At 33.0% G+C, this 16696-nt stretch overlaps 2 protein-coding genes across 4 annotated transcripts; one reads left to right on the plus strand and one right to left on the minus strand.

Annotated features, from left to right (window-relative positions):
• Nucleotides 1–5596: 5596 nt before the first annotated feature.
• On the plus strand, nt 5597–7373 carry LOC126771085 (mitochondrial basic amino acids transporter-like). Its single transcript, XM_050490788.1, has 3 exons — nt 5597–5791; nt 6051–6130; nt 6252–7373. Exons 2-3 carry the CDS (start codon nt 6097–6099, stop codon nt 7100–7102), a joined length of 885 nt encoding a protein of 294 aa, XP_050346745.1. The 5' UTR covers nt 5597–5791; nt 6051–6096; the 3' UTR covers nt 7103–7373.
• Nucleotides 7374–8200: 827 nt separating this feature from the next.
• On the minus strand, nt 8201–16320 carry LOC126771388 (kelch-like protein 10). 3 transcript variants are annotated; one of them, XR_007669531.1, is made up of 13 exons: nt 16077–16320; nt 15525–15688; nt 15037–15288; nt 14217–14481; nt 13672–13836; nt 13151–13237; nt 12237–12383; nt 11777–11969; nt 10962–11107; nt 10344–10561; nt 9981–10161; nt 8510–8744; nt 8201–8433 (listed from the first exon to the last, which is right to left on the minus strand). XR_007669531.1 is itself a non-coding variant. In XM_050491251.1 (13 exons), exons 1-12 carry the CDS (start codon nt 16098–16100, stop codon nt 8619–8621), a joined length of 1968 nt encoding a protein of 655 aa, XP_050347208.1. In that variant the 5' UTR covers nt 16101–16320; the 3' UTR covers nt 8201–8433; nt 8599–8618. The 3 variants fall into 3 exon arrangements, 2 of the variants coding, with proteins under 2 accessions (XP_050347208.1, XP_050347209.1); XM_050491251.1 differs by having other exon boundaries at nt 8599–8744; XM_050491252.1 differs by lacking the exon at nt 8201–8433 and having other exon boundaries at nt 8630–8744; nt 9947–10161.
• Nucleotides 16321–16696: the final 376 nt, after the last annotated feature.

Genomic DNA, 16696 nt, shown 5'->3' on the forward strand with positions numbered 1-16696 from the left:
TTTGTATATTTTTTAATATCTCCCTTTTAACAGGGGTAACTTACTATCACGCGGGCCATGACCAAGCGTGATAGGTTTTTTAAATATTAAATTGACAATGGTGATGTGAGGAACTTTCGAGTAAGACGTGTGGTGTTCAGTGTGACTGCTTTTTGTATAAGTGCGGGAGTGGAATTGGAATTTGGAGAATATTAAAATTAGTCTTGAGTATTTTTGGGATAACGCCTGTACTGGAGAGTATGATTGGTAAAATTTTCACTGTGTTTATTGACCATTGTTTTTTAATTTCAGTAGCCAATTCTATGTATTTTATTACTTTTTCATTGTGTGTACTAAGTAAGTTGTGTGTGTTACATACTGCAATATCGATTATAAAAACTATTTTGTTGTTTTTGTCTACCACTGTTATATCCGATTTATTATAATGTATGGTTTGGTCGGTGATTATCGTTCTATCCCAGTAAATTTTATAATCATTATTTTCTAGGACTTTACAGGGTTGGTATTTATAGTAAGCTACTTTATTTGTTATGAATTTATATTGATGGGCTAAGTTTTGGTGAACTATTGCTGTCATGCCTGTGCTTATAATCAGTTTGGACTATTGACTTGTAGGCACCGGTTATGTGTTGAATCGTTTCTGAACTACTTTGGCAACGTCTACATAAATCAGTTCGTAAATTCGATGTGCGAATAATATATTTCTGTAATTAGTTTCGGGTGTCTATTACTTGATCTTGTATGACTATCATAAACGTCTCTGTCTCGGTCATTATTATTATTATTAACGTCAGTACATCGGGCATATATTATATCGTTATATACATATTTATGCAATGAATATGATGATTTTACGCTAATTTTAAAGCACAACAGCACATTGAATCAAAAACTAAATATAAGGAAAGATAATACGATTACAGAAATCTTTTTTTATTACTTTTTCTAGTATCCCTGTACATACTTCCAACATGAATAGCGCAATGAGGTTATCTGCTTGCAAAATAATCTCGCATATATAATAATAAATTTGTGGAAGTCAGAAAGTTTATAAAACTTTAGATAATGTTTGCAATAATTAATTCTAGTGCGATCCAATATGTAGCTTTAACGCCTCTACCATAGGAAAAATAGCAACATCTGTGTCGTATACAACAACATTATGTTGATATATTCACAATAACATGACACACACAAGAATTAAAAAGACAAGTTTCCGGTGTCAATAAATCCTTCCTGAGGCAAGGTACTTGTTTCTATAATTAAATTGCTTCAATAAAATTAAATATTTTTTTAAAAACATTAGTATATAAGTCACAACTATTACTCAACACAAGATTATATAGGTGACTAGATGCTCGCCCCGATTTCATATGGGTAAAATAAGGATTTTATCCCGTGCATTTTTAATCAATAAGGTATTAAAATTCGCCAATCGATCGTATCGATATTCGCCCATACTGCAAAGTGCTAGGGACATATAGTAATATATAATATACATAAAGCACCTTCCTGCGTATTTTTTCATGCGTTTATTTATTATTGTTTTCTTAGGTTCCGTCTACGGCTTCTATAACTATGTGAGTGATGGCTCATCGTACATTCGTCCCACATTATGAGACAGACCTTTTGAAAAAGGTGGCCTGTTATTTGTTTTCTTTTTAATATTGGTAAATGGTCACCACTATACTAACACACACACATTGGCACTATATAAACATAAACCATTACTTACCTCGAAAATGCACCACCAATCTTGGGAACTAAATTGTCTCTTGTGCCTGTAGTTACACTGGCTCATTCGTCCTTCAAACCGGTACAACAATACTAATTATTGCTGTTTGACGGTAGAATATGTGATAAACATGGTACATACGAATAGAACATACGAAATTTTTGTGCCACTTACTTCGCCATCGCATCGTTGGCCACCATCATATTATTTTTTCTTGCACGAGAATTTTAATTTTGCCGTAACTCCTAAGATTTTAATAGTTTTATGTTCAAAGTTCGAAAGGGCACCGCGGCCGCTCATTTTTTATATAGCTGCTTAAAGTTTTAAATAATAAAAACATACTATTCAACTACTTTTAGTTTACAAATAATAAAAGGTGTAAATAATAGACTAAAGCGTACTAATGTTAGCTCCCAATATCCGTGGTTCGCTCACACCGAGGCATTTTTCTTACTTTTCGTGTTATTATACCATTCACCATAGTTATATTATATACTTTTAACGAAAGGTCCGATTCGAATAATTTAAAGAGCCTATGTTACTCGCTGATACTTTCTGTAGAAAGAATTTTAAAATCGGCTTAAAAGTTTTTTAAATTATCCATTATATACAAACATACAAAAAAATCCTTTTTTTTCCTCTTTATATTAGGAATATAAAGTCAATTTTTTTTTGTAAAATATATTTAATTAATCAAAGTATGCACCGTTGTTATCTATGCACTTTTGCCATCTCATAGGTAGTTCATTGATCCCTTTACTAAAAAAACCATGGGGGCAAGAATCAATAAACTTTTTGAAGGGGGTTGGATTGCCGCATCGGAGTTGTATATTTTCCTTGTAAGAAGTTGTCCAAATTCCGGAAAAAATGGTAATCTGTTGGAGCAAGGTCCGGGGAGTATGGTGGATGTCGCAGACATTCCAATTGTAGCTCATATAACTTAGTGGTTGTTTGTTGTGCAGTGTGTGGTCTTGCGTTGTCGTGAAGGAGCAGTGGCCTAGAGCGATTGACCAATCTAGGTTTTTTAGCAGTTAGTTCTTGGTTTGCAGTTGCTGATAATAGATATCTGTGTAATCTTATTAATCACATTGTGATTAATAAGATTTTTAATAAATTAATAAGATTTTTAATAAAATAAAATTATTTTCAGTAATAGTAGACAAGACCTACATTATAGAAGATTATTTCAAAACCAGTGATCATGCCTATTCTATAATCCTTCGAGCTGTTTCTGCAGTACTGGTGCCACGATAGAACTCGTACTCGTAAATATACCGATATTTCATGTTTTCCATTGTGAGGTAATAAGCGACGCCAAAGAAAAAAATAATGAAGAAAAAACAAATAAATGACTGTTTTCAAAACTCAAATGTACCAGCTATATTAATTTATAAATTTGAATTTGAAATTCTTAACCAAAGAGGAGATATTTCAGATCAGTGGTCACTATGACAAAACGCTAATTTCATATGTAAGGACCTAATAATATTAGTATATAGAATTGTAAGCTAACCATATATTTAGTAAAAAATATATAAAACTATATTTTAAGTTTTTAATTACGTTTAAATTACCTAGTTACCTAGTAACTACCCCAACTAAATAATTAATTAAATAAACATCTAGGTGATAATAATATTATGTCTACTAAAATAAGAGAAAAACAATCAAACACCATAGAAATCTTAATACTAGGTATATTCTAGTATTTAGTTAATAATTGACCAAATGAAACTCAACAGAAAACTACTACAACATCTAATTATGCACTTACCTTATATGTTGAATGCTTAGTATCTACCTACTAACTTAGTTTAGAAATTATTGAAAAAACCTATAGGAATAAAAAAATTTAAAACATGTATTTAAAAAAATATACGTTGAGATATTGCAATAATATAAAAAATTCAGTTCGCGGAACACAACCGTTTCTTAGAGAGCCGACGACGCGTCTGGGCCGAGCGGTATGCTACCTCGCAATGCGACCGGCTTGACCGGCTTTGCTACCACGCCCTTAACTGTGATATCTCCTAATATTTTCATTGAAATCAAATTATGTAAGGACAATTTTATTAAAAATTAAATACTTGAGATAAATAACATATAAATAAATACGATATGAATTAATACCATGTTTATAAAAACGACTCCTCAAATAATGCTTTATTTTAGAACAATTTTGATAAGATAAAAAACCTTATAGTAAGTCAACCTTAAAAGACATATGCTATCGAGGACTTTTTTTAGAATTTTTTAAGAGATTCAATTCCGCCATACGTTATTGTTGCGTAAATTCAACCGTTTACGCAGCGCACGCAACTGAAACTCTCAAAATGAATAAACGCTTTTGCAACATTTTTCATTGATGCTCCGCTCTTATTGGTCGTAGAGTGATTTTATAAAGCCTCTTCCAATAAATTTTAATTCGACCCAGTAGTTCCTGAGATTAGCGAGATCAACCAAACAAACTTTATAAATTTAGTATAGATAAAAGACGGGAAGTTAGAATCTGTTGACTTTGAAGCAACGTAAGATGTATTTTATGCAAATTTTATTATATTGGATTAACATAACTTATATTTTAAATGTTGGTAAAGATAATTTCTTGTCCGTTCTTCACAGTAGAATATACATTTCAAACCAGTGACAGCTTTACATTTCATATATTACTGCAATTGTTATTTTAACAATTCAAAAGCGCTTATAAAAGTCTACTAGAATAAAATATATTTTGGCTGTTTTTTTTTCAAACAATTAATTTAACAATTTATATAAGTACATAGGCATAGCACTATTGCAGTGTTTTTCTTTTCAATTATGCGATAAAGATTGTGGAGATCAAGAAAGTTCAATCTTTCTTAGTTTCTTACATCGCCGATATCTAAGGGCGGTGGTGACCACTTACCATCAGACGGCTCATTGGCCTATCTATAAGATAAAAAAAATAAATGTTACAAAATAAAAACTAGGTCTATAAATAGTTCATTGGGTAGATAACAACATTTGAATGTTAAATTTTTGTATAACAAAACATAAACTCTTTAACAAAAATACACACATACGGTATTAGTGATGATAAAACTATAAGCGTGATATGTATGCATTTCAATTATATAATTCTAATTTAATAACCTTTGTCTTTCGTATTGAATCAATTATGAACCATATCAAAAGTTACAATATAGGGCATTATATATAGATTTTTCCAATTGTCAGCCTAATAATATATATAGCCTAATAATAACAATAATATGACGTATTTATTACGTAGTTTTCAATTACACAATTTTGCGATTCGTATTTGTGACTATTCGTTTGAACTTGAATTGTCGTTTATCATGTATTCCATGAGAACTTCTTCATCTTTTGGGATAACAAGTCAAACAAATGAGAGCAAGAGCTGGGAATGAGACAATAGAACTGGTGGAGATACCCACTCATCAGATATTCTACCGCAAAACAGAAGTATTTGGTACTGTTGTGTTCCGGTTTGAAGGGTGAGTAAGCCAGTGTAATTACAGACACAAGGGACATAAAATCTTGGTTCCCAAGGTTGGTGGCATTGGCATGCATGTCTATGGACGTTGGTAACCACTTACCAACAGGTGGCCCATATGCTCGTCCGCCTTCGTAATCTATAAAAAAAATACAAACATAGTTACCATAAAGTATATATATAAGCCGTATACGTTTATGTAGGTATACCTGGGATAGCACAATTAATACATATTAATTTTGAAAAGAAAATACATATTTTAAATAAAATACCATTTAATTTATTAAATATAGTAGGTATTTAAAGTAGTATTGAGCCCCTAGAGATAAACATGACCTGCAGCGATAACGAGTGGAAGGGTCTCGAGCGGGCGGGCGCAGGCGATTGCGAGACGGACGGTGACCGGCCGGTGGACTGCTCTGGATAATCGCGCTTCCCATCTAAGAAGCTGAATCTTAGCATTTAACACATACTTCCAACAATATGTTTATTGGTATAACATCTAGTGGAGACAACGTAAATTCACACTACGATTATTTGATTTGAACAACAAATACAAGGTAAGCATTCTTACTTTATTCTTATCAGGGGTCGTTTTCGCCATCTTCCCAACAAGAGTTTATAAATAATAATACAGCTATTGATAGCGAATAATACTGTAAGTTTGCCATACGCCAAGCTTTTGTTTCGACATCGGTACAGCGATATGATACCAGTGGGTACCTTTTTATGATAACCTATTGAAAAAAATAATTCACGTATTTTTTTTAAAAAGTAATCCAATATTTATTCGTACTAAATTAAATTATTTTGTTGCAGATTTCATTCATTTAGGATAATTACTTTTTACCTTTGATAACTTGAAATGGCTCTGGACTTCATAGCTGGATGCATTGGAGGTAATTAACTATTTTATAATCAGCTATTTTAACTTTTAATATACAGATCCGTTATTAAAAAAATTGTTACAATATATGTTTGGTTTAGTCAGAACATTATCATTTATTTACATTATTTCAGGTTGTGCTGGCATAATAGCTGGTCATCCATTAGACACATTAAAGATCCACGTTCAATCAGGTAGAGGTAGCCCACTAGAGTGTGCTAAAGTTCTATTTAAAGGAGGAACACTATCAAATGCTTACCGTGGAGTGGGTGCACCTTTAGGAGGTATAGCAGGAATAAATGCTATAGTTTTCGGAGCATATGGCAATACGAAACGAATGTTGCCAAATCCAGACTCTCTCCTGTCACACGCAATAGCTGGTGGAGCAGCAGGAACGTTACAAAGTTTCGCATGCGCGCCAGTTGAACTTGTCAAAACACGACAACAGCTAGTTACACCTGGACAAGGAATGCCAGCAGGAGCATGGGCTGGCGCGCGCCATATTTTGCGAACTGGAGGATATAGAGCACTTTTTCGAGGCTTATCAATAACGATAGTTCGTGATAGCCTATCATTTGCAATTTACTTCACATCGTACGAAGCCATGACTCGTGGACACCAATCAGCAATGAAAGTTTTTACAGCCGGAGGAATCGCAGGAGTATTATCGTGGGTAATTTTATACCCTGTAGACGTTGTCAAATCCAGAATTCAAGGTGACACAGTAGGAAGATATACAGGAGCATGGGATTGTTTTGTAAAATCGGTGCGAGCAGATGGTTGGCGTTGCATGGGGCGTGGGCTCGGCACTGTTACAATACGTGCCTTTATAAGCAATGGAGCTTGCTTTACAGCCGTAGCGTGGACGGAACGCGCATGGCAAAGAATTTTGTCTGGTGACTCTTCGGCAAAATCTCTAGTTCAAGCGGCTACGCGAAGCGAAGCTGTAAGGTGCGACAGCACAGAGTATCAATATGATATTTAAAACATGCATTTTTTTACAGTCTTGGAAAATGTGATTTAAAAAAAACCAGAAAGTATATGGTAACGCTTCTGATTCCATTGCTAAAAGTCAGTGTATATATTGTAGTGAGTGTACCTTAGTGTAATAGTAAGTCAATTAGTTGCGTAATTTTTAAATGGCACAGACATAATTTACCAGTGATTGTAGAATAATATATTTAATAATTAATGTTGAAAAAAACTATTAATCTCTAAATTAAATAAATGTTATAACACTGTGTGTGGTAATTGTTTAGGCTCGTTTTTTGTTACTTATGTTTCATAAACTTTAAAGTACTTTTTGGCAAAGTTTATAAGTAAGGCCATTAATCATATAATAACGTAAACAACAAAAAGTTAAGTATTTACATTACTTAATACATTTCCGAAAAGGTTTCACTATTATTGTAATTAACAATTATCTATTTAAACGCATTTACTCAATATTAAAGTATTTTTTAATACCGGTAGCAAAATTACTGTTAGGTAAATGTCAAACCAGTAAAAAGTAGTAAATTATCTATAGTTTCATCTTAATCTTTGATTAGTTTAGTACTGACTGCAAGCCATCCGGCATACAGTCAGTACTAGATTATGAGTAGTCTATGTCTGACAACTCTAGTAATGAATACGTATATAGTGATATAAAGATAAACAAGACTAAATACCGATATATGCTAATAATACAACTACAATGACAATATATGTTGAAAAGCTAAGCAGTACCTAACGCTCTAAGAAATATACTATACCTATTGAATATCATAATGTATATTAGAAATTTGACTATAAAAGATTATGTCATTATTTATCTATAACAATATTTAATTATTAAACACTAACATATCAAATGATCTTTGTAATGATGCTCTTGACATTTGCTCACAAGTAGTTACAAGTATGTAGATTAATTAGGAGTGAAATTAGCAAATCAAGTCATTTAATGTGTATTTGGTTTATTTTTGACAAATATAGTTAGAGTAAGTAAGACAAAATAAGAGATAGGTAAAAAGATGTTCGTATATGTCAAATAACATTAAATAAAACAAGAAATTATCAACTTAAAATCGTATACTCGTCCGAAAAATTTAAAACATTTAAAAAAAAATACTCCAAAATACAGAAATGATTCACATTATGAAAAGTCATCATATTAAAATATGCCAAAAGTGCTAAATATGTGTAAATATTTTGTAAATAATAATCTTTAAAATCGTATTAATTCCACATAAATTTGACTTATTGATTTCTAAATAGCTTCATTCCAACGTCTAACTATATAGGTATTTGTTATATCGATACGCTTGGTGTGACCTGTTGAAAAATATAATTATTTAGCATTAATTATAAAAACAAGCATTATTAAATATCATTTTCAATGATTACGTACAGACGCTTAATTTATATTCGAATACACGGAATTGAACTCCTATTATGTTAAATATAGCATATTTAAAATAATTCAGAATTCCAATTTACGGGTAATATTTAATGGCGTATTAATGCCTATCCTGCTCCATGGGCTGAGGTGGTGGCGGCGGTGGTGGAACAGGGACGTTGTTAGCTTGGTTTTCCATCAGACCAAGCTGCTCCAGCATATCATCATTGTCTTCGATCAAATGAACCTTTCAAATAAAATATCTTATTTAATCTCCATCTATCTAATATGATACATTGTTTTTACAATATATTATACTACGCAGGTTTTAATAACTGACTTTGAATAGCAATTATTATCAGTAAAATGTTGGTTTTCATCTGTAAATATTTAGTTTGTTTATCCTCTTATTACTATTATTTTAATGAATTCCACGAGCAGAAAGTAGTAGCAAGATAAAAGATCACGACGAACAATTTGTTATGTTTTGTTCGACCTTTGGAGCAAATTTATCGCTACGCCTTTGTTTAATATTTTGTAAAAACAAATATGATGCGGACAAATTACACATCTTGCTATAATAATATATTTTTTATGTCTGAATGAGTAATAACGAGTAGAAGTTACAGTCTCAATTAGAAGTATTTGCTTCATAGTTGGAAAACGCCCCCTTTATGCATAAGAGTAGGTACAAGTACAAGTACAGTAGGTACAAGTTTTTTTTGTAGTAGTCGTAACGAAAAATACGTACGATAAATTTGTGCCACATTTTTACAAGTAATCATTCATCGTCCAGATGAACCTATATCGTGATTTAGAATAGGGTTATTTTCCTCAAAAGAAAAATATAATCTCTCAGTTTATTCCCATTAAGAAATAATACTCTAAAATGTACAACAGTACAGTAACAGTAACAGCCTGTAAATGTCTCACTGGCTGGGCCAAGGCCTCCTCTCCCTTTTTGAGGAGAAGGTTTTAGAGCTTATTCCACCACGCTGCTCCAATGCGGGTTGGTGGAATACACATGTGGCAGAATTTCGATTAAATTAGACACATGCAGGTTTCCTTACGATGTTTTCCTTCACCGAAAAGCACGAGATGAATTATAAACAGAAATTAAGCACATGAAAATTCAGAGGTGCTTGCCCGGGTTTGAACCCACGTTTATCGGTTAAGATTCACACGTTCTTACCACTGGACCATCTCGACTTTCATTTGCATCGGTGGTTCAGTGGTAGAATGCTCGCCTGCCCTAAAATGTGTTGTTAAGCAATTCTTAAGCCAAAGTGGTATGAGACAACGACTATCCTCTAAACATCAATATATCCATAGTGAATAAACAAGAATTTCTGACGAGAATATTTTTCATTTCGTTTCAAACTTTTAATAGTTTTTTTAAATATTTTTTTATTTACTTAAACAAGGATATGTTATATTGATTATATCAACTTAGCTATTCAATAAAAATAAAATCCTTCCTAACATCAGGTAATGCGGTGCGATGCTGGCCGTGTCGAGCAGTCTCTGACAGCAAGATCTTCTGGCGTTTCTCCTCCATGAGACGCTCGCGATGTTTGTGGATGTAATCATAAACATTTGGAAGTCCCATAATCACACATGCTGATAATGCGGACCGGTAGATATTCATATCAGTTGCTTCGTACCTACCAATTTTTAATATAACATAAATCGAAAAAAGCCACTAGATATAATTATGAAAAGAAGCAAGTTGATGATTGTAAAAAACCTGGCCCATTATACTAATTAATTATTTTTTTTAACCAAAAGTAAACGTAAAGATGTACGTTTTTGATAACTTTGACATTTGGTTCCTTAGGAGTCTCACCATTCATTAGTTCTTTCATCGTAGCACTCGACGTGGTAGATGGTGGTGACTCCATTGAAACCGCCAATAGCGAAAATCATGTCATCAATGACCTCGATGGCAAAGTTGCTTCGTGGGTTGTACATATCAGGAACTGGCGACCATGTGTTCGTGTTAGGGTCGTACACCTCGCCGCTGCACATTCTCGAGATGCCATTGAAACCGCCTATCACGTAAATCTGTTACACGTATACCACTACTATAATAAAATCCCGTAGATCAGTTAATTTTAGTTTAATAAATAAGACAATATTGATTTTTCTGTACAAGATTATTTAGATGATAAAATAGTTTAGGATTAAAATTTATTTAAGTTAATTTATTTTAGTTAAAATATTTACAACAGTAAAGCAGTTTAAAATTTATAGAAAACTAAAACCCAAGTTTTGATGTATGTTATACTTTTGTCAGTCTCACTCTCAACTACTTACTAATTAGTCTAAGATTCACTGTTTCTAACTGACTAAGTAACATACTAAACATAGTTTTAAACCAATATAACTTACCAACCACAAAGAAGTAAGGTAAGTTATATTGTGATACTTTAATGATAATGGTTTTTTTATTGTGCTTAGATACCTTATTGTGGTAAGCTATACAGGAGACGCCAGAGCGGCGCGAGCGCATAGTTGCTAGATTCGTCCATTGATTTGTTTCAGGATCATATACTTCCACACTGTTCATGCACTCTTGGCCATTAAATCCCCCCGTTATATAAATTTTATCTGTAATATTTGTCGTGTTTAAAAGGCGGAGATTTAAATGTTTTTTTGTATTCGAAGATACAAAAAAACATTTAAAGGTCAACATTTGACCAGCCCCGCCTTCGCACGGATGACTTACAAATGAAAAAGAGAAGTGCGATGGTAATCGGTCACCACCACTCATACGCACACTAAGTAGCTTTTTAGGTGGTAGAATATATGATAAGTGGGTGGTACTTACCCAGACGGGCTTGCACAAGGCCTTACCATTATGTTTATACACGCGGCAATTAATTTTTATTTACATATGAAGATATAACCTTTTTTTTGCAAATAACTTGCGCATAATAATGTGATTTAAAGATTTCATAAATAATCACCATGTTTCAAAAGTAACCCTATTGATAACAATAATAAGCAGAAGATATAGTAAAATTGTAATATATTAATGTATATAATATATTAATGTATATATATTCTTCAGTACCGAATACGAGATGAAATAAAAGCACAAATTAAACATATGAATTTCAGTAGCACTTGCTTGGGTTTGAACCCGCACTCTTCGATTATATTCACGCATTCTAACCACTGGGCCATCTCAGTGCAATAATCGCTAATATAATTTCTATAGTCAAATGAATATATTTAATATTTTCAAAACTAAATCGTTGACTTTGTTACTCTCACTATCTAAAGCCGCTGCACTCGCATCTGATCTTTGAGCATTCATAGGCGCTACCAATGACCATTGGTTGGTCCTGTGATTGAACCGTTCTGCTGTATTCTGACGATGGTGACCGTCATAACCACCCATTGCATATATTGTTTCACCCAGCACTGCCACGGACACGTAACAACGACGCGCATTCATAGGTGCTACCTAAAAATAAAATTAACTTTAAATTATAGAAAACAAATAAAAAATGTGGAACCTTATCAGCTGAAGTTAATGTATTTATTTCAGAAAGAAATTTTAAATATAACGTTCTTTTTAAATTTATGTATAATCAATCTCGTTCATATCTTTCTGATTAGCCTAAAGGTCTGCTGGTAGAATATGGCTTCAGAAAAAAAATTCTCCTTTTGTAACGCTATTTTACTTTTAAAGATTTTCTAAATAAATAAATAATTTAATTTTGTTTTTAACCTCTCGCCAGATTTTGGTAACAGCGTCAAAGCAACGACAAGAATTGAAATAATCCATTCCGTCGAATCCGCCTATGACGTAGATACAGTAACCCAAAACAGCAGTGCCGTGGTAAGCACGAGGACCAGCTGGGTCTACTTCTTCTACCTTAAAATATATAAGTGACATGAGATCCAACTTTCCACTAGAGTAGTACAATACGTACTTAAACAAAACTGTCTTCTTAACCTGACTTAATAAAAGAAATACAATAGATAAATAATTAAATAAAGTATTTCAATAATTTCCGTTTTAAATATTAAAATTTTAGTAAAGAATGTATTACACATATATATTTACACATTATTCATTGATTACAAGCCATGCAAAAATATAGTGGTATTAATTAAGTCGATGTAACGTAAACGTGACCTTAATAAAATAGCACTGATTTGATTAAAAATTAGGTAACAAAAGCCCCGCCTACAAAAGAGATTGTCACTTCTGCTTTAAAGAAAAGAAAATGATTTAATATTTTTGTCAATATGAGTAATTTTATTGAATGAAAGGTCGCTCTATCAAATAGTGCATAGCTATTTAATTAAAGACGATCAACCCTAAATTTGCTATAAATGTATTATAGTAAAGAATAATTTAAAGATGGACGATTGTTTTATTTTATTGTAGATTAATTTATAATTGAGTTCTTCTGACCTAAATTCGGCACATACATGTGCTTTCTATGTATTACATCGAGTGATGTAATTGGGACCACATTCATATGTGCCTTAGTCAGATGTAAGATAATCCGCCACAACCACCACGCCATCAATAACCTTAGGACACGAGGTTAGAAGGCCCTTGGGATCTGTAGACTAGTAGAGAATATAAGCTGGCTACTAGAAGAAAAGTTCAATCTACAAGATTATCTTCACCTTAATCCACCGGTCTGCTCGTGTATCATAGGTCTCAATGAAAGCCGTCGGCGACCCACCACTCCATCCACCAATTGCAAACAATACCTGACAATGGTGTATTAGTATTAATTTAATTTAATATAACGAATAAAAAAATAGTTATCTTACACTATAGGAAAGGTAAAAGTAAAATAACCCAAAGTTAGCACGAAACAAAAACTCAAGTAGTTTCGTGAAGTGTATTTCGCGAAGAACTTAAGTATATGCTTCGTGATGCGAAGAACTTGATGGGCGCTTAAATAAGGCTTAAAACCTGTATGAAGTCTTTGTCTTAGCTTGTACAACTCTTTCATAGGTGCTTGCTCAACACTTTTCGAATGAAATCTAAAAATCCTTCCATTTTCTGACAATAGGGAAAAGCAATAGGACAATATTCCGCCATTTATTTATTCAAATATATTTATTAGGTGTTAAGCGTTTCGGCAGCTAATAGAAACATTTTATATTTTCCAAAAATAATGATTAAATATTATTTTAACCTCATGTGGAACTCGTGGTCGCGCAATTTCTGGTGTAGCCACTTCACCGTCGCGCTGAGCAATCATTTCTAAGTCGTAAAGGAACTTAAGAGTTTCAATAATGATGGGGCGCGAGCTTTCGTTTCCTGTTACATATGGATGATCCTTGACATTTTCTAAAAAGAACTGAAATAAATAATTTCCATTACAGTAACAGCCTGTAAATGTCCCACTACTGGGCTAAGGCCTCCTCTCCCTTTTTGAGGAGAAGGTTTGGAGCTTATTCCACCACGCTGCTCCAGTGCGGGTTGGTGGAATACACATGTGGCAGAATTTCGATGAAATTAGACACATGCAGGTTTCCTCACGATGTTTTCCTTCACCGAAAAGCACGAGATGAATTATAAACAGAAATTAAGCACATGTAAATTCAAAGGTGCTTGCCCGGGTTTGAACCCACGTTCATCGGTTAAGATTCACGCGTTCTTACCACTGGGCCATCTCGACTTTTATTTTATTAGTTACATATAAAAGAGTTCGAAATATTTTAAAAAATAACTTCTTACTTGTGTATCCAATAAACCAAGTCTTATGCTGCCCATAAGCTTAACGGTGTGATGCCAACGTATATCACGATTATAGTTGACCCAACGTAAAACAGCTTCCCATACGACCTCCTCGCTCTTAACATTCAATTCATCTTCTAATATGATACTGTTTAGTTCATCAATTGGTAAATGAAGGAACTCATCGCTCTGGGTAGCTACAGTCACAAAGTAACGTAACAAATATCTGCGAGAATCGGCTTCTAATTTATAGCAAAATACCCGTCTGAAATCAAATCATTATTTCCAAAAACTGATATAAAAACATTTTACAATACATAATATATACTAGATATATTTAATTGTAATAATACTTTCGTAACACAAAGTAAGTAATGTAAATGTCCAACTGCATAATGCCTCTTATCCTCTTGAAGAGAAGATTTGAAACTTATTTCACCACGTTTATCCAATGCAGAGTAGTGAATTTACATGTAGCAGGTTTTCATTCGACATATGTAGTTTTACTCATGATCTTGTCCTTCGCCACCAGGCGTGATATGAGTCAACACAAAATAAGCACGTGAAAACTTAGTGCTTGCCTGAGTTTGAACCCGCAACCAACGGTTCAGATCCACGTACTCTAACAACTGGGCCATCTCGGCTTTACATGCTCATGGTTTGGTCATTACATGGTTTTATATGCTCGGTTGAATCATCTGATTTAATAATTAAAAATGATATAAAAGCTGAGCAAGGAGCAAGCAAATTTAATGTAAAATACAAAGCCTATAAAGCATTATACAACGTACATTAAATAAAATCTATAAAATTATCAAACCTGGCAAACATCATGATACCCAGGCAGTTTTTAGGGTTAAGCGAGCCTCTGAGATGATCACAACAAAGCTGAAGTACTCCAAGGAAGGCGAGATAATCTGCTGTCATTAGGAGCTCGTATACGTTGATGTCAGTAACTTCAATACGTCGAAGGTAAGCGTATTCGATTAAAAGAAGAAGAATTTCTGAACCCACGCCCGATATAAGCACATCGCTTTGCTCGCGCGAGTGTAGTGTTGTTGTAAAAAGTGCCCTGTTGGAATTTATATTATTTAAAAATAACGATTTTGTCTTTTTATTGGTAAAGTAAATAATTATGAGAGGTAATTTAATGCTCTCAAGTATTAAAATCACTTTTAATATCTACTGATTTTAGATCAATATATAAATGAGCATTAATAAATCGTTACTTAAGAAATTTTGTGGCAAAAATAAATAAATATATGTAATACAGTATAGTAATTAAAGGAAAATAAGAAAAATCCTAACAAAAAGTATGGACTGCAGGCCGAGAGTATGGCGCGGTGAACTGGAAAAGCGGCACCGTCATCCGCACGCACTATCGCGTCACACAGCAGCCGACACTCGCGCAACCGGTGTAGCGCCTGCATCGCAGCCACCGACATACATCGCCCAGTCTCGCGACCCGCCGTCTTAACATTTACCAATATTGCCAAAAAACACAATACAATGAAAAATATTACACTTTTGCATAAAGCAGCGATTTGTATTTGGGGTATCCCATCTAGGTACCACGTTCTCTCACAAATATTTTTCTAACGAAACAGTTATATGCTAATTATCAATGCTACGTTCCGATGAGCAGAATGAGATAAGTTGTACAATTACATTATAAGTATAAATGAAATAAACAATTTCCAAAACTACATTTATTGGATTAGGTATTTGGTTAATTGGTAAGGACATAAAAATTGTGTTGTCGCACCTCACACCAGTTTCAAGTGATAATTCAGAAATCTTGCAAATTATGCTTAAATCGAACAGTTGGTTTTAGGTAACATTCCCTACTCTAGTACTTACTGTGCTATTCGGGTCGTTTTCCATTTTATTACGACTAACGTAAATTCATCATTAAAATATTGTCGCCCGATAAAAAATCAAAATGTTAAGCGATAGGTGTCACGATACAAACGAGATTTAGCGTAACGAATTTGTAAAATTACCGTAAAAAATAACTAAAAAAACAGCAAATTCAAGTCATTTGATAAAACATTTTAGGTTAGCAAAAAAATGATATATGAATGACAAACATGTCACACCTTTTTCTTCCAGGTGACATTACTGGATAACAATATTTTCATATTAGCGGTTGTCTTGTGGATATCAAAAATATTTCTCATAATAAATGATTGTAAAGGCTTTACTATCCATAGCTAATAAGTTTGTTGTGATATTCAAACTTCTTGATTTCGTTTTTTTATTAAGTTTTAATCACGTGTCACTTACAAATAAAATAGTATATTGTACATTTTTTGTGTAGAATATAATCGTTTACATGTTATAGCCCATTAATTACTTTGATATTTTAATTGAGAAACAGTTTCGTTTATTAAAACCTGTAGTATTTTATAAACAATTTAGAGAAAATAATATTATTATAAAAATGAAAAAAAAAAAACACGTAATTGCTTAACTCACAC

The sequence above is a fragment of the Nymphalis io genome, chromosome 10 (genome assembly GCF_905147045.1).
Source record: "Nymphalis io chromosome 10, ilAglIoxx1.1, whole genome shotgun sequence".
In the NCBI taxonomy this organism is placed as follows: Eukaryota; Metazoa; Arthropoda; class Insecta; order Lepidoptera; family Nymphalidae; genus Nymphalis; species Nymphalis io.